The sequence below is a fragment of the Lissotriton helveticus genome, chromosome 7 (assembly GCF_964261635.1).
Source record: "Lissotriton helveticus chromosome 7, aLisHel1.1, whole genome shotgun sequence".
NCBI classification, from domain to species: Eukaryota; Metazoa; Chordata; class Amphibia; order Caudata; family Salamandridae; genus Lissotriton; species Lissotriton helveticus.
Genome location: NC_136068.1, coordinates 1,102,180,957 through 1,102,205,484, shown reverse-complemented (window position 1 = coordinate 1,102,205,484; position 24,528 = coordinate 1,102,180,957). Strand labels below are relative to the sequence as shown.

Here is a 24,528-nt window from a genome sequence, read left to right as displayed (position 1 = left end):
CTGTGCACAGGGCATGGGAAAGAGAGCTGATCTGCACACAGGAAACAGGTACACATCTTCAAACTGTGCACAGGGCATGGGAAAGAGAGCTGATCTGCACACAGGGAACAGGTACACATCTTCAAACTGTGCACAGGGCATGGGAAAGAGAGCTGATCTGCACACAGGGAACAGGTACACATCTTCAAACTGTGCACAGGGCATGGGAAAGAGCTGATCTGCACACAGGGAACAGGTACACATCTTCAAACTGTGCACAGAGCATGGGAAAGAGCTGATCTGCACACAGGGAACAGGTACACATCTTCAAACTGTGCACAGAGCATGGGAAAGAGCTGATCTGCACACAGGAAACAGGTACACATCTTCAAACTGTGCACAGGGCATGGGAAAGAGAGCTGATCTGCACACAGGGAACAGGTACACATCTTCAAACTGTGCACAGGGCATGGGAAAGAGAGCTGATCTGCACACAGGAAACAGGTACACATCTTCAAACTGTGCACAGGGCATGGGAAAGAGAGCTGATCTGCACACAGGGAACAGGTACACATCTTCAAACTGTGCACAGGGCATGGGAAAGAGAGCTGATCTGCACACAGGGAACAGGTACACATCTTCAAACTGTGCACAGGGCATGGGAAAGAGCTGATCTGCACACAGGGAACAGGTACACATCTTCAAACTGTGCACAGAGCATGGGAAAGAGCTGATCTGCACACAGGGAACAGGTACACATCTTCAAACTGTGCACAGAGCATGGGAAAGAGCTGATCTGCACACAGGAAACAGGTACACATCTTCAAACTGTGCACAGGGCATGGGAAAGAGAGCTGATCTGCACACAGGGAACAGGTACACATCTTCAAACTGTGCACAGGGCATGGGAAAGAGCTGATCTGCACACAGGGAACAGGTACACATTTTCAAACTGTGCACAGGGCATGGGAAAGAGCTGATCTGCACACAGGGAACAGGTACACATCTTCAAACTGTGCACAGAGCATGGGAAAGAGCTGATCTGCACACAGGGAACAGGTACACATCTTCAAACTGTGCACAGAGCATGGGAAAGAGCTGATCTGCACACAGGGAACAGGTACACATCTTCAAACTGTGCACAGGGCATGGGAAAGAGAGCTGATCTGCACACAGGAAACAGGTACACATCTTCAAACTGTGCACAGGGCATGGGAAAGAGAGCTGATCTGCACACAGGGAACAGGTACACATCTTCAAACTGTGCACAGGGCATGGGAAAGAGAGCTGATCTACACACAGGGAACAGGTACACATCTTCAAACTGTGCACAGGGCATGGGAAAGAGAGCTGATCTGCACACAGGGAACAGGTACACATCTTCAAACTGTGCACAGGGCATGGAAAAGAGCTGATCTGCACACAGGGAACAGGTACACATCTTCAAACTGTGCACAGGGCATGGGAAAGAGAGCTGATCTGCACACAGGGAACAGGTACACATCTTCAAACTGTGCACAGAGCATGGGAAAGAGCTGATCTGCACACAGGAAACAGGTACACATCTTCAAACTGTGCACAGGGCATGGGAAAGAGCTGAGCTGCACACAGGGAACAGGTACACATCTTCAAACTGTGCACAGGGCATGGGAAAGAGCTGATCTGCACACAGGGAACAGGTGTGCAGCTGCACAAGGAATTGATAAGTCTGATGTCAGAAGGTGGTCAGATGTCACGTGGTGTTCGTGCGCGACCTCTAGCACTTTGGTGAATTTCTCTTCTCAGTCATTTATCCAGGTGTCAGCAGGTGGATCCCGTTATAGCTGGTAGTCCTGCATTTCCATCTGGGTCATTTACTCTCCCCTACTTCCTCTCACAGCCCATTCTCTTACCTCTGTGCACCTCTCTTTGTGACGCACATTCTTTCATTCTCTGTTCCAGAAAGACCTTCTGGGAATCCAGCAGATCCTGAACTCCTCTGAAGCCTCCCTTCACCAGCTCACCGCCATGTTAGACTGCCGCGGGCTGCACAAGGTAAGTGACGCGTTGATGGTTTCCACTGTGGCAGGACTGAGACAGAACTGAATAGTTCTCAGTGTCTACACTCGTCGGTGGGACACATGTGCCACGCATACACCTTTGAAAATCTATACCCGATGAAAATTCAAAATAAGCATGGATTTGCAATATTTGTAATGTCCGAAGTCTGTATGAGCTGTTAGCCTAACAGTGTCACAATGTGGATTGAAGTGGCAGAGGAAAAATACATGTGCTGGTCATTTGAATAGAGTCTAAAACTGGGCGCACTGGTTTGCCTCCGAAGTAGACCACTTGTGGGACACCCCCGCGCCGCACGGCCACCAGCTGCTGCGTGTGCCCCCAGTGCCTGCCTCTGCCTCAGCGCCGGCCTCGCTGCCGCCCTGAGCGCTCTCCTTGGTTTTTCCCCCGTATTTTTACCTGAATTTGTGCTTGTTTTTCTTCCCCAGATCGTGTGTCACTGTCTTTTTCCCCCGTATTTTTACCTGAATTTGTGCTTGTTTTTCTTCCCCAGATCGTGTGTCACTGTCTTTTTCCCCTGTTTTGACTTAAAATTGTGCTTGTTTTTTGCCGTTTCTCGTCGTGCTTTGGCCACCTCGCCGCCCCCCGCTCCCGCTTCCCGCCACCGCCTTTAGCCCCGCCCCTTTTTCTCTTCTGTTTCCCTCCCCGCTCCCGCCTCCCAGCTGCTCCGCCCACCCGCGCACTTCGCCTTAAATGGCGACCGTGCGAACGCGCAGCGTTGACGCGCAGCGGGCGCGCCGATTGTGCGCCGAAGGCGCGCCAAAGGTAAGCCCGTCTGCGCCCGTCCGCGCCTGGACCGCGCCCAGGGCCAGGACCCCTGGCCCCCACCGACGGAAGCCGACCCGACGAACCTACAGCGCCGCCGACCTCATCGCACTCAACACCGGCCGCATCCCAGGATGTCACCGAGCCGCCCCGAAGCACACCCACGGACCCTTCAGCTGCCACGCCTGCAAGTTCACCTGCATCCGGGCCTTCCCTGCACCCGCCAAGCCGAACTCCAGCAGCACCCACCTCAAGTGTATCCTGCTCAACACCCGCTCCGTCCACAGACACGCCGTAGAACTCTGGAACCTGCTCGACACCACCGTCCCCGACGTTGCCTTCATCACCGAGACCTGGATGAACGCCTCCTCAGCCCCAGACATCGCCATCGCCATCCCAGAGGGCTACAAGATCACCCGGAGGGACCGCGACAACCAGACCGGAGGAGGCATCGCCATCATCCACAAAGACACCATCCGCATCACTACCAACACCGATGACACCCTCACCACCGCTGAACACCTGCACTTCCAGATCCACACCAACCCGACCACCACCCTCAGAGGCACCCTGATCTACCGACCCCCGGGACCACGCACACGATTCAGCGAGGACATCGCCGACTTCGTCAGCCCGCACGCTCTCCCCTCCGCCGACTACATCCTCCTGGGGGACCTCAACTTCCACCTGGAGAACAACAACGACCGCAACACCATCAGCCTGCTCGACAACCTCGACAACCTCGGACTCAAGCAACTGGTGACCACCCCCACCCACCTCGCCGGACACACACTCGACGCCGTCTTCTCATCCAGCAAAGACGTCTCCTTCAGCCACGCAACAGGACTCCACTGGACGGACCACAGCTGCGTCCACTTCACCTTCAGAAGAACGACGATCCACCACCACCAGCAACAGGTTGCTCGAAGAAGCTGGAACAAGATCACAGCCGACCAGCTCACCGCTTCCCTGAGCCAGCACCCTCCCGCCAACTCAGCGAACCCCAGCCAGGCCGCCGACAACCTCACGAAATGGATCAACGACTGCGCGGACGAACTCGCCCCTCTGAGAACCCCACCCAGCAGATCCTGCAGCAGAAAAACACCATGGTTCACCGACGAACTCAAGAGCTCCAAGAAGAACTGTCGAGCCCTCGAGAAAGCCTGGAGAAGGGAACCAACGACGGACAACATGACCACCCTCAAGCTCGCCACCCGGAAGCACCACCAACTGATCCGCGCCACCAAGAAAAATGCATACAAGGACCGGCTGGACAACAACGCACACAACTGCAAGGAACTCTTCAACATCGTGAAAGAGCTATCCAACCCCAACGCCGGAAACAATGACATCACCCCGTCGCAAGAACTCTGCAACTCCCTCGCGTCCTACTTCCACAACAAGATCACGGACATACACAACAGCTTCAACAACCAACCAACGCAAGCCACAACCGCAACGACGCCACCCACCACCACCCTCCGCGCCTGGACCCCGATCAGCACCGAAGACACCATCCGCACCATGAACTCCATCCATTCCGGATCTCCGACTGACCCCTGCCCTCACCACGTCTTCAACAAAGCCGACGCTGTCCTCGCACCCCACCTACGGGACATCATCAACACCTCCTTCGACTCCGCCACCTTCCCTGAGAGCTGGAAGCACGCCGAACTCAGCGCTCTCCTCAAGAAACCCACAGCAGACCCCACCGACCTCAAGAACTACCGTCCCATCTCGCTCCTCCCGTTCCCGGCCAAAGTCATCGAGAAGACCGTCAACAAACAGCTGGCCGCCTTCCTCGAGACGAATGGATCCCTCGACCCCTCACAGTCCGGCTTCCGAGCGAACCACAGCACCGAGACCGCCCTCATCGCCGCCACCGACGACCTTCGAACTCTGATGGACAACGGAGAAACAGCGGCCCTCATCCTCCTGGACCTCTCCGCGGCTTTCGACACTGTCTGCCACCGCACCCTAGTACAGCGCCTCAGCAACATCGGAATCCAGGAGAAGGCACTGGAATGGATCACCTCCTTCCTCGACGGAAGAACACAAAGAGTCCGCCTACCACCGTACAAGTCAGAGGCCACCAAAGTCATCTGCGGCGTCCCTCAAGGATCCTCACTGAGCCCCACCCTCTTCAACGTCTACATGAGCCCCCTCGCGGCCATCGCACGCCAACACAACCTCAACATAATCTCCTACGCTGACGACACCCAGCTGATCCTCTCCCTGACCAACGACCCCGCCACCGCCAGAGCCAACCTGCACGAAGGGATGAGAGACGTAGCCGAATGGATGACGACCAGCCGCCTGAAACTGAACGCAGACAAGACGGAGGTCCTCATCCTGGGCTCCACGCCCTCCGCCTGGGACGACTCCTGGTGGCCCCCCGCCCTGGGCACCGCGCCCAAACCGACGGACCACGCACGCAACCTGGGCTTCATCCTGGACTCCTCCCTCTCCATGACCAGACAAGTCAACGCCGTCTCCTCGTCATGCTTCAACATCCTGCGCATGCTACGTAAGATCTTCCGGTGGATCCCCACCGAGACGAGGAAGACGGTCACCCAAGCCCTCGTCACCAGCCGACTGGACTACGGCAACGCCCTCTACGCCGGAACCACTGCCAAACTCCAGAAGAGACTCCAGCGGATCCAGAACGCCTCGGCGAGACTCATCCTCGACATCCCCCGACGCAGCCACATCTCCGGACACCTGAGAGATCTGCACTGGCTCCCGGTCAACAAGAGAATCACCTTCCGTCTCCTCACCCACGCACACAAAGCCCTACACGACCAAGGCCCGAGCTACCTCAACAACCGGATCAACTTCTACACTCCCAAGCGCCTCCTCAGATCTACCAACCACGCCCTCGCCGCCGTCCCCCGCATCCGAAGAGCGACAACAGGAGGAAGATCCTTCTCCTACCTGGCCGCCAAGACCTGGAACTCACTTCCCACCGATCTGCGCCTGACCCAAGACCACCTCTCCTTCAGGAAGAAGCTCAAGACCTGGCTGTTCGAGCAGTAGCGACACCCCCCCCCCTCCCAGCGCCTTGAGACCCTACGGGTGAGTAGTGCGCTCTACAAATGACCTGATTGATTGATTGATTGATTGACTTCAGCTCAGGGACCTGAAATGCTTCACGCCTCTGACACAGCATCACGATTGACATTCATAAATCCCCCATCGTGCTCCTTTACCAGGCAGACACATAGTACTGCGGCTGCTGTGAATTGTACTTGTATGATGTACATTTGCCACTCTTCCAGTAATTTTGATGTGAATACTGATTCAGTTCACGGTGTGACGAGTGAAGATGCCTTCAGAGGTTGGGCGCTGATGCGAACTTTCATGGCCCTAAATAAAAAATCCACATTTTCGGACTTCCTTCATATTTTGAGTCATGCTCCCTTTAATGTTGTATTGATTCAATGTATACCTATAGAGGTAAGGTGACTTGGTAGTATATTTATTCTTAGAGCTGTGTAACAGAAATGCGGGTCAGTGAATACTTCCTCACCTGTGAGAATAAGTGGACGCAATGCCAAATGTTTATATATTTTGGATACGGGTAGAGGCTTTTGCTCTACAAAGGACCTTGCAGATGTGCTATGAAAAGAAAAAGCACGTCTGGTATCGGTGTATTGAATTTGTGTGTGAGTGGATTACGGTCCAGGCCCAGCTGTCGCTCTTCTGTCCCTGTGGAAGTCCCTGCAGTGATGTAATCATACCGTCGCAATGGCCCATCTGTTGAAGGGGTCTTGCATGAACCTTTCCAGCTTGCTCCACAGTTCAGCATGAGGGACATAGTTTATGGACGCGAGAATCGTGAAGGGGTAAAGCGGGCTGTGCATCCAAACACAAGCCGTAGAATGCCCTGGCTTCAAAGAATTAGTGTGCAGGAGCTCATCCACGATCTCCCTGAGAGACTGATCAAATCAGCCACAGCGCCACTTTATAAAAGGTATTAAATGTATTGAATTAATACATCTTATTTTACTTGGACCAGGTTATCTCTATATGCACCGAAAGCACCGTAGATTTCTATGGTAACCTATATTCTATACACTTTGTACTTCTGCAAAAAAAGTGATAACCAATTTTGTACTCCATTGCTGCTTGTGATTTGGGAAATTGAGCAGTGCAACTTACGAAAGCATTTTTGCACTAGTGCTAAAATGAAGGAAATAGATTGTAGAACCATCACATTAAATATGAGTGTTGCTGATAAACTATGTAGGTCGCATGATATAACGTTTAACGCTAACCCTTGAGCAACCTATTTTTTAAAAGAATGGATCCAACTATTTTCACACTGTTTTGATTAATAAATAATACAAAATAGAAGAAGCTGATTTTGTATTAAATGAGCCCCCTTTTCCACATTTTAAAAATAGAAAAAAGTATTGGCCCTTTTTTTAACAATGGTTCAAAACGACATAATGTGGCTCAAAATTTCCTGCAGTGTTTGAGGTTAAGGATCTCAGAAAAAACAGGTAACTGATGTTCCTATTAATTAAACGTGAAAGCAGCAGATCTCAGTCCAGAGCGGCCTGTGGTTGCATCGCTTAAAGGAATAACCCTGTTTTGAGTCAACAATATCTCAACTGAATTCAGTAAAAGTTGGTATATATGTATGTAGAAGACATTACAATTGAGACAAACAAAAGGGAGAGACTCTGAATTATTTGTTGAAAGTGCTCATGGCATCATATATTTTTTGAAAAAAAGTAAAACATGACAGTTATATCAGCACTGTATTGCGAAAATGCAGAGGCCACTCTGAAGGACTTGGTGCACTATGTGTTTGTGACAATAAGTGATGGCGCAGTTGACAAGTGAAGAACACAGCGCTGGGCGCAAAGTGAAAAAGTGACTTAAAAATATAAAGGATGAATGGTTCTAAACAATAATTTTCTTGAAATAAATTACAAGAGAGACCGCGTCAACCAGACAGGAGGAGGCATCGCCATCATCCACAGGAACACCATCCGCATCATGACCGACACCGACGATACCCTCGCACCCGCCGAACACCTGCACTTCCAGATCCACGTCAACCCCAAGACCACCCTCAGAGGCACCCTCATCTACAGACCCCCGGGACCACGCACACAATTCAGCGAAGACATCGCCGACTTCATCAGCTCACACGCCCTCCCCTCCGCCGACTACATCCTCCTCGGGGACCTCAACTTCCACCTGGAGAATAACAACGACTGCAACACCACCACCCTGCTGGACAACCTCTCCAACCTCGGACTCAAGCAACTGGTGACCACCCCCACCCACTACGCCGGACACACACTCGACCTGGTCTTCTCTTCGAGCAAGGACATCGCCTTCAGCCACGCCACGGGACTCCACTGGACGGACCACAGCTGCGTCCACTTCAGCTTCAGAAGGACCACGGTCCACCATCACCAGCAACAGGTTCCCCGCAGAAGCTGGAACAAGATCACTGCAGACCAGCTCGCCGCTTCCCTGAGCAAGAACCCTCCCACCAGCACAACGAACCCGAGCCAAGCGGCCACCAACCTCACGAAATGGATCACCGTCTGATGCAGACGACCTCGCCCCTCTGAAGACCCCGCCGAGCAGACCCGGCAGCAAGAGAGCCCCATGGTTTAACGACGAACTCAAGAGCTCCAAGAAGAACTGCAGAGCACCCGAGAAAACCTGGCGCAGAGACCCAACATCGGACAACATGACTGCCCTCAAGCTCGCCACCCGAAAACACCACCAACTGATCCACGCCACCAAGAAAACTGCATTCAAGGAACGACTGGACATCAACGCACACAACAGCAAGGAACTCTTCAACATCGTGAAAGAGCTCTCCAACCCCAACGCCGGAAACAACGACATCACCCCTTCGCAAGACCTCTGCAACTCCCTCGCCTCCTACTTCCACAACAAGATCGCGGACATACACAACAGCTTCAGCACCCAACCGACGCACGCCACGACCGAACCAGCGCCCCCCCACCACCACCCTCCGCGCCTGGACCCAGACCAGCACCGAAGACACCATCCGCACGATGAACTCCATCCACTCCGGATCTCCGACCGACCCCTGCCCTCACCACGTCTTCAACAAGGCCGACGCTGTCATCGCACCCCACCTGGGGGACATCATCAACACCTCCTTCGACACCGCCACCTTCCCGGAGAGCTGGAAGCACGCCGAACTCAGCGCTCTACTTAAGAAACCATCAGCCGACCCCACCGACCTCAAGAACTACCGCCCCATCTCGCTGCTCCCGTTTCCGTCAAAAGTCATTGAGAAGACCGCCAACAAGCAACTGGCCACCTTCCTCGAGACGAACGGCTCCCTCGACCTCTCGCAGTCTGGCTTCCGGGCCAACCACAGCACCGAGACCGCCCTGATCGCAGCTACCGATGACATCCGAGCCCTGCTCGACAACGGAGAAACAGCAGCCCTCATCCTCCTGGACCTCTCCGCGGCCTTCGACACTGTCTGCCACCGTACCCTAGTACAGCGCCTCAGCAACGTCGGAATCCAGGAGAAGGCTCTGGAGTGGATCATCTCCTTCCTCGCCGGAAGGACACAGAGAGTCCGCCTCCCCCGTTCAGATCGGAGGCCACCGAAGTCATCTGCGGCGTCCCTCAAGGCTCCTCGCTCAGCCCAACACTCTTCAACGTCTACATGAGCCCCCTCGCAGCCATCGCACGCCAGCACAACCTCAACATCATCTCCTACGCCGACGACACCCAGCTGATCCTCTCCCTCACCAACGACCCCGCCACCGCCAGAGCCAACCTGCACGAAGGGATGACAGACGTAGCCAAATGGATGTCGAGCAGCCGCCTGAAACTGAACTCGGACAAGACGGAAGTCCTCATCCTGGGATCATCACCCTCCGCCTGGGACGACTCCTGGTGGCCCCCCGCCCTGGGCAGCGCACCCAAACCCACAGACCACGCACGCAACCTGGGCTTCATCCTGGACTCCTCCCTCTCCATGACCAGACAAGTCAACGCCGTCTCCTCGTCATGCTTCAACATCCTACGCATGCTACGTAAGATCTTCCGATGGATCCCCACCGAGACCAGGAAGACGGTCACCCAAGCCCTCGTCACCAGCCGTCTGGACTACGGCAACTCCCTCTACGCCGGAACCACCGCCAAACTCCAGAAGAGACTCCAGCGGATCCAGAACACCTCAGCACGACTCATCCTGGACATCCCCCGCCGCAGCCACATCTCCGGACACCTGAGAGACCTGCACTGGCTCCCGGTCAACAAGAGAATCACCTTCCGGCTCCTCACCCACGCACATAAAGCCCTACACAACCAAGGCCCAGGATACCTCAACAGCCGCCTCAACTTCTACGCTCCCAAACGCCAGCTTTGATCGACCAGCCACGCCCTCGCCGCCGTCCCCCGCATCCGATGAGCCACCACGGGAGGAAGGTCCTTCTCCTACCTGGCCGCCAAGACTTGGAACTCCCTCCCGACCCACCTCCGCCTGACCCAAGACCACCTGGCCTTCAGGAAGCAGCTCAAGACCTGGCTGTTCGAGCAGTAGCGGAGCCCCCCCCCCCCAGCGCCTTGAGACCCCCCGGGTGAGTAGTGCGCTATACAAATGATTGATTGATTGATTGAAGGTCGTGGGTGCTGTAATGTGGGTGATCAAGAATCAGGATTAAATCAGAGCCGGTGTGGAGTGGCAGCGTTGAAGAACGTTTGCTATCCGTTGCAACACACAGTGGTGTGAACTAAGGGACATCAGGAATCACGAGTAATTCGTAACCGGTGTGGAGGTGGCAGCATTGTAGAACACCTGCTATCTGGCGCGGCAACCAAATGTGTGGGCCGTGTGTAGCCGGAAGGGATCCGGTGTCAGGTGCAGGGTCGGAGCCCCGATCCACTGCTCGAAGGATCCGGAGTGGGATTCCTGGGTAATTAGGTGATGAGGATGGATGAATCCAGTTTGTGGGTGGCGAGTATGTCCGGGACCGCTACGAGCGTGTGCGGAGTTCACTGGTTCCGAATTACTCATGATTCCTGATCTCCCTTAGTTCACACCACTGAGTGTTGCGACTGATAGCAGACGTTCTTCAACACTGCCACTCCACACTGGTTCTGATTTAATCCTGATTCCTGACCACCCACATTACAGCACTCACGATCTTGGCTTCCGGGTCTCGATGATGATCCTGACTTATTAAGGATCAAAACGCTGTCGACCATCCTTTTCCAGTGCAATTTAAGGCGCACATCCTTCCCTGGTTCATGAAATTGTTCTGAATCATGTGTAATTTATTTCAAGAAAATTATTGTTTAGAACCATTCATCCTGTATATATTTTACGTCCCTTTTTCTCTTTGCGCCCAGCGAGGCGTTCTACACTTGTCACTTGCGCCGTCACTTATTGTCACAAGCACATAGTGCACCAAGTCCTTCAGGGTTGCCTCTTCATTTTCGCAATACAGTGCTGATATAACTGTCATGTTTTACTTTTTTTCCAAAAAATATATGATGCCATGAGCACTTGCAACAAATAATTCAGAGTCTCTCCCTTTTGTTTCTCTCAATTGTAATGTCTTGTACATACATATATACCAACCTTTACTGAATCCAGTTGAGATATTGTTGATATTTACATTGAACTTACCCAGATCTCAATGTGGTCTATGGATTATACTCCTGTGACGTTTTACTCTACTGTGTGTTTGAGTCTGACACTTTTGTGTAGCAAACATTCCTTAATCTCCTCTGGGTAATGTGTGTTTACTACTCATGTACGATGCCAATCTGAGAGCACTGAATAGCTCCACCATATCTGTGTGAGGTCCTCACACTTTCTGCCAGTGCCTGCTTCTCATGCTCCATCACTGTAGACTCCTCACTGCAACAGTGTGAGTTGTTCAGATGCTGTTCATCAGCCTGTGTCAATTCGCAGTGGACAGAGAAAGGGGGTATTGAAGCGCTGGAGAGTTTGTACTATAATATTGTGTCTCTCTTCAACCATCTCTGTGTTAGGACTACCTGGACGCCCTTGTCGGAATCTGCTATGATGGGGTGGAAGGGCTGTTGTACCTGGGCTTGTTCTCGCTGCTAGCAGCTGTAGCCTTCTCCGCCATGGTGGCCGCAATACCGCAGGCCTGGAAACAGTGTGCAGCCCGGTGAGTACGATGGAGGATGTGTTTCCTAACAGCTGGGGTGAGAGGAAAGCTGATCAAGTGAGGAGGACAGAAGCATTACTGCCATGGTAAATGGGCAGATCGAGTTATCCGCAGGGCGGGGGATGCCCATTTTTCCGGTCTCATTACCTTCCCATAACATATTACAGTTGCGAAATTATCCAAAGGTAATGTAATGAATTAGTATAATGTGCTACAGTTTTCATCCTGTTACATTTCCAAGTGTCTCTTAGGAAAAGCCTTAATTATTACATTATGCCTTCTCAACATTTTGTCTTTTTTATCCTTAATTGAAATAATTTGTGTTCCTGTTGCTAAATATGAAAGTTATTTGCAAAGGGTGACCTATGAGAATTGTTGACTAATGGCTTTGTTATCCCCGTGCTTCTGTAATGTACATATATTATTGAATTTGCTATCAGTGACTGACCTGATATTTGTTAAGGAAAATTGGCAAATCTGGGCAATTGTAGCATTATTTTCATGATTCAATTCAATTCAGTTGATTTATATAGCGCGCTACATACCCAGAGGGTCTCAAGGCGCTTGGGGAAGGGTGGGGAGTTATTTGTCGAATATCCAGGTTTTGAGTTGCTTTCTGAATGTTAGGTGGTTCTGAGTGTGGCGAAGTTGAATGGGAAGTGAGTTCCAGGTTTTTGCCGCCAGGTAGGAGAAAGATCTTCCTCCCATGGTAGTTTTGTGGATGCGAGGTACAGCAGCTAGGGCTTGGTGGGAGGAGCGAAGATGGCGGGAGGGGGTGTGGAAGGAAAGTCGTGTGTTGAGGCATTCGGGTCCAAGTTCGTAAAGTGCTTTGTGTGCGTGGGTTAGAAGGCGGAATGTTATCCTCTTATTGACGGGGAGCCAGTGGAGGTTTTTCAGGTGACCAGAAATATGGTCTTTACGCGGGATGTCTAGTATGAGTCTGGCTGATGCGTTCTGGATGCGTTGGAGCTTTTTCTGAAGTTTTGCGGTGGTACCGGCATAAAGGGTGTTTCCGTAGTCCAGGCGGCTTGTCACCAGTGCGTGGGTGACCGTTTTTCTAGTTTCGGTGGGGATCCAGCAAAATGTTTTTTTGAGCATGCGAAGAATGTTGAAGCAGGATGATGAAACGGCGTTGACTTGTCTGGTCATCGAGAGAGAGGAGTCCAGAATGATGCCCAAGTTCCGTGCGTGGTCTGTTGGGATGGGTGCTTTTCCAAGGGACTCTGGCCACCACGAGTCGTCCCAGGCGGAGGGGGAGGTGCCTAAGATAAGGACTTCTGTTTTGTCGGAATTCAGTTTCAGACGGCTTTGCTTCATCCACTCGGCCACTTCTCTCATTCCTTTATGTAGGTTGGTTTTGGCGGTGTTAGGGTCTTTGGTGAGTGAGAGGATCAGTTGAGTGTCATCAGCGTAGGAGATGATGTTGAGGTTACGTTGGCGGGCGATGGCCGCGAGGGGGCTCATGTATACGTTGAAGAGGGTAGGACTGAGTGAGGATCCCTGTGGCACGCCGCAAATGACTTCAGTGGCCTCAGATTTGAATGGTGGGAGGCGGACTCTTTGGGTTCTTCCGGAAAGGAACGAGGTGATCCATTCCAGTGCTTTTCCTTGGATTCCGATGTTTCTGAGGCGTTGTAGCAGGGTGCTATGACAGACTGTGTCGAAGGCTGCGGAGAGGTCGAGGAGGATGAGGGCGACTGTGTCTCCATTGTCCAGAAGGGTTCGTATGTCGTCTGTTGCTGCGATGAGTGCGGTCTCGGTGCTGTGTTTGGCTCGGAAGCCGGACTGAGAAGAGTCGAGGGATTTGTTGGTTTCGAGGAAGGCGGCGAGCTGGTTATTGACAGCTTTCTCGATGACCTTGGCCGGGAATGGAAGGAGCGAGATGGGGCGGTAGTTTTTGAGTTCGGTGGGGTCAGCTGTGTTTTTTTTTTTAGAAGTGCGCTGAGTTCGGCGTGTTTCCAGCTGTCCGGGAAGGTGGCGGAGTTGAGGGAGCAGTTGATGACATCTCGGAGGTGTGGTGCAATGATGGAGTCTGCTTTGTTGAAGATGTGGTGAGGGCATGGGTCTGTGGGGGATCCTGAGTGGATGGAGTTCATCAGGCGGATGGTGTCCTCAGTGGAGATTGTGTTCCAGTCATTAAGGATGCTCGGGGGGGGTGACGGTTCGGCAGAAGGTTGGGTGGGTTGGTCTTCGGGTTGGTTGTTGAAGCTGTTGTGGATGTCTGCGATTTTGTCGTGAAAGAACAAAGCTAGGGAGTCGCAAAGGGCTTGAGAGGGGGTGATGTCGTTGGAGTTGGCATTGGGGTTGGTAAACTCTTTGACGATGTTGAATAATTCTTTGCTGTTGTGGGCGTTGGAGTCAAGTCGGTCTTTGAAGGCGGCTTTCTTGGCAGTCCGGATCATTTGGTGGTGTATGCGGATGGTGTTTTTGAAGGCGTCTCTGGTGCTGGTGTTTGGGTCTTTTTTCCAGGCCTTCTCAAGGAAGCGACAGAGTTCTTGGATTTCTTAAGATCATCGTTGAACCAGGGGGCGTTCTTGCTGCCTATTTTGATTTGACGTTTTTTCAGGGGAGCTAGGTTGTCGGCGCTGTTGGATAGCCATTGAGTGAGGTTAATGGCTGCTTGGTTGGAGTTCGAGGAATGGGAAGGGGGGTTTTGAAGGAGAGATGAGGAGATCTGGTCGAAGGTGATTTTGTTCCAGTTTCTTCGCAGAATAGGTTGAGGATGGTGGTGGGTTGTGGTCTTCTTGTAGATAAAGTGAACGCAACTGTGGTCCGTCCAATGGAGAGCTGTGGTGTGACTGAAGGAGATATGTTTGCTGGAGGTGAAGATAGGGTCGAGTGTGTGGCCTGCGTGGTGAGTGGGGGAGTTGACAAGTTGTTTGAGGCCGAGGTTGGTGAGATTGTCCAGAAGGGCGGTGGTGTTGCTGTCGTTGCTTTTTTCCAGGTGAAAATTGAGGTCTCCCAATAGAATGTAGTCCTCGGAAGGGAGGGCGTGTGGGGTGATAAAGTCAGTGATGTCTTCAGTGAATTGTGCACGGGGTCCTGGTGGCCTGTAGAGAAGGGTGCCTCTGAGTGTGGTCTTGGGGTCGGTGTGGATCTGGAAGTGAAGGTGCTCGGCGCTAGCGAGGTTGACGTCTGAGCTGGTTGAGATGCGGATGGAGTTCCTATGGACGATGGCGATGCCTCCTCCTGTTTGCTTGGCGCGGTCTTTCCGGATGATCTTGTAGCCTTCCGGGATGGCAATGGTGATGTCTGGGGCTTAGGATGCGTTCATCCATGTTTCTGTTAGGAAGGCGACGTCCGGAGAGATGGTGACTAGTAGGGTCCAGAGGTCGATGGCGTGTCTGTGGACTGATCGGGTGTTGAGCAGGATGCATTTAAGGGGGTTGGTGTACGGTCTCTGTTTGGTGTTCGTGGATGGGGAGTTGGTCTTGGTGCCGTCATACTTGCAGGAGTTGCATGTGAAGGGTCCATGTGTGTGTCCAGGAGCGGCTTGGGCGCAGTTGGGGAGTCGGCCGGGGTTAAGGGCTAAGAGGATGGAGGCGGTGTAGGTAATGCGGGTGGGGTGGGTAGTACGGGGGCCAGGGGGTCTGGCGCTGGGCGCGGTCTTGGCGCGGACGGGCGTAGACGGGCTTACCTATGGCGCACCTTCGGCGCGGCTGCAGCGCGTGGACGCTGCGCGTTGGTTCATATGATTTAAATGGAGAGTGGAGGGGGCGGAGCGTGGGAGGGGCAGCTGGGAGGCGGGAGCGAGGTGGGGGGGAGGTGTGTGTGGACGGCCAAACAAACGAGCTCAAAATGGCAGTAACAACACAGATGCTGCAGGGTAGGACGGGGTAATGCCGCTTGTGAGGTGGGAATAATGCAGCAGAGGTTTGCGAAAGTAAAGCGCAATGGAGGGCTCACGAGCGCTAGGATGATTGGCACTGTTTCAGAGCAAAGTTCCCTTAAGCGATCGGATTGTGCAGCCACGCAGTCGGGTCAAGAAGCGCTACAAAGATGGGTTAAGAAGCGCTGCAAATACAGTTAAATGCAATACAGTAAATGGCACACAAGCAGTGAGACTCAGGAAGCGCTGCAAAGTCGGGTCAAGAAGCGCTACAAATGCAGGAGATTCACAGGTACGATACCAAGTCAGGGAGGAGGTGGTGGGAGCGACCGCTTCTGCCCAGGACAGGACGGTCCTGGGCACAAAATGACACAAAATGTAATCCTTTAAGAATGTTTCTGTGGACAGGCTCTTGAATAGAGACTGAAATTATACCTGTAAAATGATCTAGGTGTTAGAAAAACAAAGGTAAAAAAGTCTGCTGCAAACACGTTCGAAAGAATATCCATTCAAAATCAATGTACAGGACACCAGGTAATTAGGCAGTGGAACTGGATATCACATTACTAAAATTGGGCTAAGGTTATCAACGAAAACATGCAAGGTGGTTGTAGGGTTGGATTCCAAATACATTGGAATACAGTTGTAACACGCAATAAAAGATTTAATTAAAAAAAAAATATTATCTTTTACTTAGACATAGAAAATAGTGAGGTTAAAATAAGGAACAAGGGAAGGGGCCTGATGTACAAAATACGTTTGTGGTCACAGACCTTGCAATTCACAATTAAAGACTTGGCAAATGTTAAAGAGTGTTTTTCAATGTACAAAATGTCTTTTGCAACTCAGAAAAGTATTTCCGACCGACAATGGTGGTTCTAACACTTATTCTGAATTGCGAGTAAGCGGGGGTAGAAAGGGTCATCCTCTCCTGTTCTCAATTCACAATTACATCACAAACCATTGACCAGATACCAACACCTGAGTTACGGGAGGTGCATGATTTGCAAGGTGAAGCTGCTTCTTAGATCAGCTTCTCCGATCAGCTTCCCCTTTGGGAATTGTTGGGTGGCTGCAGGAAGTGTGTTGACAGTGACCACAGCTTGCTCCCACTGTGGTCTTCCCAAATGGATTTTTTTTTTAGCTATTTACAAGTGGCACGAGACCCTACAAGATACATGCACTTTAGACAAAAATGTATTTGAAAATGTGTAGGCAGGAATAGAGATCTCAAATAGCGGCCTGCCTAATTAATATTCAGTAGGCAAGTCAAGTTGTGTTACTTTGCGAATGGTCTATTTACAGTGCAACTTCTTTGGTACATTGGTCTCATCGCAAATTGCATCCCTATTCACAAACCATTTCATGTGCAATTTGCACTTCCTGGTTTGTGAATCGGGATTAGTACGTCCGCTTCAAGAATTCAAACTGTTTTATTGTTCATCCATGGTAAGTCACATGGATGTCACTTTCACAGAGTAGCGAGGCTGAACAGCCGAGGCTTATTCCAAGAAGGGGAGGGGTTTAGAGACTTGGAATTAGTATGACACCATAGATAATAATTAATAAATTAAAAATAAATCTGTTTTTACCTTATAAAAAGAAAATGACTGTATTAACCGCTAAGTAAAACATTTAAATTGAAAATAAAGAACACAGAGAAAACCAAAAGGTAATACCATTGTGTAGGCCGAAGCTACAGCCTCTAATGTTGTAATAGCTCCCATGCACTAAGCACTAGAAAGCTGTTTGACATTGTATCCTTCGTCCGGTGGTAAACTATGAGGATGCTTTGACTGACTTGTTTTCATTGAAAGTTTTAGCGTACGTTTCACAAAGATGGGGAATGGTTGAGGGGATGCATTCTGGGAAACTGGTGCAAAGGCTTAACTTTGATGTAGCCAACTGTAGTACCAATGGATGCTGCTACATTTAAAATCGCATGTGCCTGAGCCCAAAAACCCACCACCCAAACACTACAAATCAGACTGTGATATCCGTTTCTGAAATTCATAGTACCAAGTTTATTTTGCCTCGGTGATGCCAAGGTGTCCTGGCACCTCCGGAACAGTGGGAGGCCTCCACTCAATAATGAAACAGGCCTGTGGTTTTACGTTGCTCTTTTCAGTCTTTAATTTCTACTGCCTACAGCTCCCTACCCCAAAGCTGTGGGATGAGCTCGCATCAATGGATTTTTCACAAAGTAGTCCAGTGTTTGCAAATACCTGTCCCAGAGCGAAGGATGCACTGGTACTGGGCACCAACCTCTGCAGAGGTGTGAGATGGTGGTGCAGCCTGCCTTAGCAGGCTCAATAAGCACACTCATGGCGTCGTTCTCGGACCCCAGTTAAATGTAAATCTTGGTGGTAGACGTGCTACACAGGGAGGCCCATGAATGTGTGGTGGAGCACAGACTCTGTCGAAGGACCTTGAGGGCCAAGGGAGAAAGATGCAAAGTGACTTGTTACGGGGATTGCACCTGCCAGCTTATGTCGCAACTGTAGCCTCTCACCAGCACAGTTGGGCTTGCAGGGTGGTGGTTCATTTCCTTACCTTGTTTTGGCAGTTGCAGTTTGTTGGAGGACTGTTAACTGGTCTGGTCTGAGGCTGGTGACTCCTCTGGACTGGGGGTGCTTCACTGGTGCAGACTTTCCAGACAAATAGGCAGGCAGGCGAGGGTCTCGGAAGGAACTTCAACCACCCTTCTCCCAGGTAGGAGAGGAATTGGCACCAGAGGAAGGGGTCCATGCTCTGGGAGGCATTTGTCAGGACCACGTAGGTCCATGGGGGATTCTGGGTACTGGCCAGCACTAATACCGTCCATGGCACAACACATTGCAACCACAAGTGAAACGCTGAGTAAAGTTTAAAAGTTTCTGCCCGCTAAAGAGGCTCACTTTCACAAGTTTCTACCTGGATTAACATGAAGGTGGCAGGCACGGGAGAAAGATTAGTGGGATTCCATCTCCTCCAAGATGAAGGAAAACACTCCTTATAAGGGTGGATTGGGTTTCCAGAAGGGATACCATTATGATGTTCCGTCAACAGGGCTGTGCCTGCCTATCTTAGCTTTGTGTATCATCTTTGCTTGGGCTTCAGTCCCGCATTGCCGGTGCCCACATTTTCTGCTACCAGTACTAATGTCACTCGATGCCAATGCTAATAAACTGGACCCACAAATATTAATGTTAACTTTTTTTTTACATAGAGTCCCATACCTGGAGTTCACCTGTTCTAAGTGCTGCCAGTTTGGGCACATGACTGAGAAACCTAACATTCTCCCACCTGGCTTTAGTAGATTGCTGTTCACCTAGCTGGGGTACTTGCACAGCTAGTTTTAGGCTTATACCCCGCTGAAGAGGACAATGGTTTTCCTCCCTACCCTCTGGTATTGAGAAGTATGAAAGTGGCCTCATGTGGTGATATAGCAGCTTGTCTTTGATGGTACAAGTTGATTAAATGTGGAAGATGTGATTAGAACTTTAGCCTCTTGTTTCCACAGAAGGGAACTTAACTTCTAGACCACACTTCTTCTCCAGTTTATAATAGTTTGCCAGAAGTACTTCTGGTCGCTTGCAGACCTCAGGGCCAGGCCGATCGAAAAGATCCTAGTTCCATAGTTTGCCTTTTGTGGGGCGCCTTGCTAAATACAATGTCTGGGCCCTGAGGCTTTTGCAGAGCGAAGAGGCAGGTTATACCGGTCCTATGAGAGGTTTTCAGTGCTGCAAACAAAGACTTGTTCTATGGTTCGTCATGGTAAACGACTCGATGCATTTCTAAAGTCCGCACCCAAGCTCGGAAGGTAGTGCACCGGAAACCTGAAGGGTTGTAAGAAATGTTTCAGGCCTGTGTAGTTCAGTCGCTACAATAATTGTGCTAGATTTTTCCACAAGTTAAAATATTTCAGGTGATTAAACCGGTGCCACACAGATCTTAATGTAACTGCAGGCCTTTAAATCAAATACCACATCTTCTGATGCAGCCTTTTATCCTATAGAGCTGTGTTCAGTTCAGTTCAGTAATCTTTATTCTGAAGAATAAAAAATCCTCATAAAAATACATTACATAATAAAATTTCATTATATAACATTTCTGAACTTTTGGTAAATTAAAACTGTGGGGAGGGGAGGGTACAATTCATAAGGAGAATCTGATTATTTACAAAGATAATTTAATTTCTCGTATTTCTCAAACTGACGGCTACTTTTAAAAAGCTTAAAATGGCACATAAGGTATGGGCATCACTCGCTTTCTGTAGGAAAAACAGTGCAGCTCTTGCGTGGCGAAATTTCTGTTTCCTAAGAATGTCAACCAAAAACAAACGCCTAGGATTTCTATAAAATGGACATAAAAGTACAAAATGAAGGGTGTCCTGCGGAGACTTATTGTCGCAACCGCAGGCACCCTTCTGCTCAATTGTTACAGTAAAACCAGCGGGGTAAGCTAAGATGTTAGGTAACAGATTGAGCCTAAAACGGCACATTAAAAATCGGTCATTTTGGCTGTACATCAGAAACAGATATGGTTCCATTCCCACCCCATTTCTTACAAGGCCATGAGCTGCTATTGATTTCTTTACAGGGCCAAGACCACTTCTAACAGATTCAATTTTTTCTAGGAGCAATTTTTTCACCCTTAATTTACAAATGCTCGAAATCAAAGACGGGTCACTAAAAAGTTGGCACTGGTCAATATTCATTAAAGAATCTTTCACATATTTTAGCCAAGGAATTTGTAACCCCTTATCCCTTTGCAAGCAGTCCAAGGCAATTTCCCTGCTCAAAGCTGACTCCGGGTTGGTCCAAATTCTAAACCATGCTATAATTGGCCTCAGTTTAACGTAGTCTGAGATGTATGGCATCCCCAGTTCAGCATGGGCAATTTCGGCAGAGGTGGAATGTGGGATTTTCAGGATTCTGCGGAAAAACTTGTCTTCCTCTAGTTGTAGTTGCTTACAGTCCCTGAAACCCCACACCTCCGCACCAAACAAGGCTTTTGCTGTGCTAATTGAGCCATAAAGCGCCATTATTTGTTCTGGACACCAGCGCCCCAGCCTACGAGCAAAGTGAAATGATGACCAGTGTGTAACTATATAGGGTAATACGAACACCTTTGGTGTACATTGCTTTGATTTCCCAAAACAGAGGCAAAAAGTTCTAAAAATATATATAATTATCCACCCTGGGCTTTCAGGACTGTTGCTCCAGAATGCTGAGTGTGTTCACTAACATGGAATTTGTATGTCCGCAAACACAACTCCCTCTATTGCTTGCATTTTGAATATCATTTTTATTTTAACGGTACATTATTATTTTATGATATATTGTATAGTGGTGCACAATGATGTTTTTATGGTAGGTACCATATCAAAATGCAGACTTCAAAACTAAAGATGGAAAAAACCTAGTCTGCAACAAATGAGGCTCAAGCATATACACCTCTAAAATAAAGATCCACAAAATATTTGTCTAAAGGTGTCGACCAAATTCGCTTCCTATCTGTTGTATGTTTGGTTTAAATTACATCTCCGATTCCTCTCCAACCATATATCGGGGTAGACTTGGGTGGTTGTTAAACATTTTGTGGATAGAAATTTGTATGGTATTTATTTTTACAGTCTACGCTTTTGAAACTTTGTTTTTGTTGTAGCCTATGTTTTGTGTCCGTATTTTCTGTTTACCACAAAGCATGTTTTGTTTACGACCACTTCGTCACCAGGGAATATGATAGTAATTAGAGTCACCTTCTTAGCTTAATCCAAAACAAAACCAGTATCCCTCGCCCTGTTACTGTAGTGTAGCTCCTATCTTCCCAATAGGCTCTGCGCATTGGAATAGTACCTACAGCAGTAAAGGCCTAGGCCAGACGTTAACTAGGTCTACTACTGTCGATGCTAGACTTAATTTTTGGGTTTGCCAGCTAAGCTCAGAGTTCGCTAGAAACTTTCTCGAATGTTCAAGGAAGGATTAACTTCCCTGATTAGACAAGAAGGGATTTAGTTTCTGACAACCATAGAACATGACAACTTTGCTCTCCCCTAATCAAGAGTCAATCTCAAGAGTCGTGTGAGCACAAGGCAATTATTTTACTCAGTCAGTACGTGCATTCTTAGTCTCATCAGAATGTAGAGAAAAGGAAGAGACGGGCGTGTTCAATAAAAGATGTTATTTATTGATCAGTCTCTTTTCTCGTACAAGAGAAATGGATCGATATTATTTTAATACTTATAGTTAAGTAAAGTGCATACATTAGAAGCAATAGTATAAAATAATACTGTAAAACATTGATATGGTTTCTGAGCCATATGATGTTTAAAAATAATTAAAATATATTTACATACACATATACATTTGACTAAACGTACTCAACTGGTGTTTCTAAATACGCCTACCCCGTGTACCTGACCTAAGTCTAATGCGTGGGCGGGAATAGAAAGTTACAGTTTAAGTTAAGTTTGTTTTTGCCAAGTGAATAACTAAAGAATTCTCTGTGAGGGGTTATTCAGTTCTGTACCTGGAATTTAGGATGGATGAGGAATGGTATCTCTTTCTCTGCTCTCGATATTCCAGGCTGCCTGCGAGGGCTGCCCAGAAACGCCGGTGCTGGGTCTCTCGGCTTGAGATAGCAGCGCGTCTCTCAGCGCGTCAGGAAGGCGGGGCTGCTGCCAGCGGGGTCTGCTTCTGCTCTCGGCTTCGGCAAGTATGGCTGCTCCGTCTTGTCACCACGCGTGTGTTTGCATAGGGCAAGGTCGGCAATATTTATACCTTAAAGGTGCCGAGATTGACGTAAGGATGGACATAGGTACGTCAATAAAGATGTCATGCGACTTGCTCGTTAGCACATTCTTTTGCAAAAGTTCTCTGTGAAATCAAAACAATGGCCGCACGGATTATCCAGGTTGTCATAGGTTTGATTTGTTATGAGAACGTCGTATGCCTTATCAGGGGCTGGAGGAATGTCGCTTGTCTAATTAGATCTCAAGCGTTATGACCTAATCAGATAACACGTTCCTGTGCCGTAGTGTGACTGCGTCAGATAACGGTATCTGCATCATGGGGGATTTCTTGCCTCATGGGCTGACTGTTAGTTAACTTGATAGTTAGTTTAACCAGAATAGGGTCAGGAATAGGGGGACTGATTCAGAACCTATAGAAATACACGACACCCACTCCACGCTAACTATGGTCATATCTACTAATCTATGCATAGTATAACATAGTACAACATACTATAGAGTATAGTGTATACCTTACCACCCCAAAATACATAAATGCATTTCGAAATTTTCAAATATACTGAAAAATTGCAGTCATATATATTGTATGCACTTAAGCTATGAATTAAATGCAAAAGTAAACACGCATTGTTATGCATTATTGCTTTTTGGTATATGAGAAATACACATGAAATGGCTCTTAATATGGCTATACAGAAAGGAAGTCCGAGACCATTTCATCACATAATAAAATATTTGTGAACCTACCAGCGGGCAGCTAAAGTCTATATAAAGTATCTAAAAATAGAAATCTTATTTCTCTAGGAATAGTTTCTTACTTTAAGCAGAAGATCAGTGTCCCGGGAAAAAATATGTAGAAAAATATTTTAAGGGGCATGCTGAAAAAATTGCTGTCCGTGAACTGGATGGTAATTGTTCATGTGACTTTATTTTTAAAGTTGAAGGCCGAATTCAGGGAACGCCGTGTGCGAGTTTACTCAAAAGTCTCTATTTCTGTTCCGGAGAGAACATCATATCATTCAGGCTTTCGAAAAAACTGTCAACAGCTTCATGGGAAAGTTCCACTAAGTCGGAAATAGGGGTAACCATGCATTCATGCGCATGATTGTCTCCATTGACATTCTGATTTGCATTGCTGACAGAAGGTCGTACCTGTTCGATGTTGCTTTCATCTTGAACTTCACTACTCTTCAATCGCAGTGGTGAAGATTCCAGGAATGCCGTCATCAGGATTGGCAGCCTTTGAGGGCAGCACAAAGCGTGAACCTTGGTAGGAACCAACAGTGTATCTGCATCCACTGGCGCATCCGATTGTAGCGTCAGACAGGTGTCTAACACGCATTCTTCTCCGCATAGCAGACACCTTAGTACAGGTAAAACACACCTTTGCCACATTGGTCGAAATGATAGAAACCAAGTCATGTTTAGGTCTCTAAGCCGGGAAAGTCCCAGGATTTTTGATATCCGGTCCCGGTATCCAATGGCTAGGATCGTATCTTCCATTGTCGCGAGAGTTTGATCTGTGACATGGGTTGCCATAACGAAAAATAAGGACTAGGAATAGGATTCCTGCAATTAGTCCCAGGATCAGGGGAAGTCCGCCAAAAATCGAATGGACGAAATCTGGAAAAATACCCAGTATGGCTCTGAATGGTGTTAATGCCATCGAAAATACTGTCTTAAATACCTTTGAGACCCCAGTGGTATCAGAAATATTTAAGATTTCGCTTAGGATTTCCGCGAAATGTACGGGGGAATTAGTTGATAATAATGTATGTATCTCTGCAGTCGTCCTTGCGACTTGTAGATCATACGTTTCTTTTGATGACGTGAGCCTTGTAGGCGTCTGAAGAAGCACTGTTTTCATTCTGCTTAAAGTGTCTATTCGAATAGAAGTAATTTTCAAACTGGGCCATGCCCTTGCCTCCCTGTCTGGAAAGGAGCTGGGGAATAAAGAACGTCCACAGCACTTGACCTTCGCCGTTGTTGTTACTAGATAA

General features: G+C 49.1%; 1 protein-coding gene across 1 annotated transcript in view; it reads left to right on the top strand.

Annotated features, from left to right (window-relative positions):
• The window catches only part of TTYH2 (tweety family member 2), a 423,103-nt gene that overhangs the window by 360,319 nt on the left and 38,256 nt on the right, over window positions 1–24,528 (top strand). Inside the window, exons 10-11 of the mRNA XM_078654259.1 lie at window positions 1,921–2,013; window positions 11,821–11,963. Coding sequence (XP_078510385.1) covers window positions 1,921–2,013; window positions 11,821–11,963 — 236 coding nt within the window. The remainder of the gene's footprint in view (window positions 1–1,920; window positions 2,014–11,820; window positions 11,964–24,528) is intronic.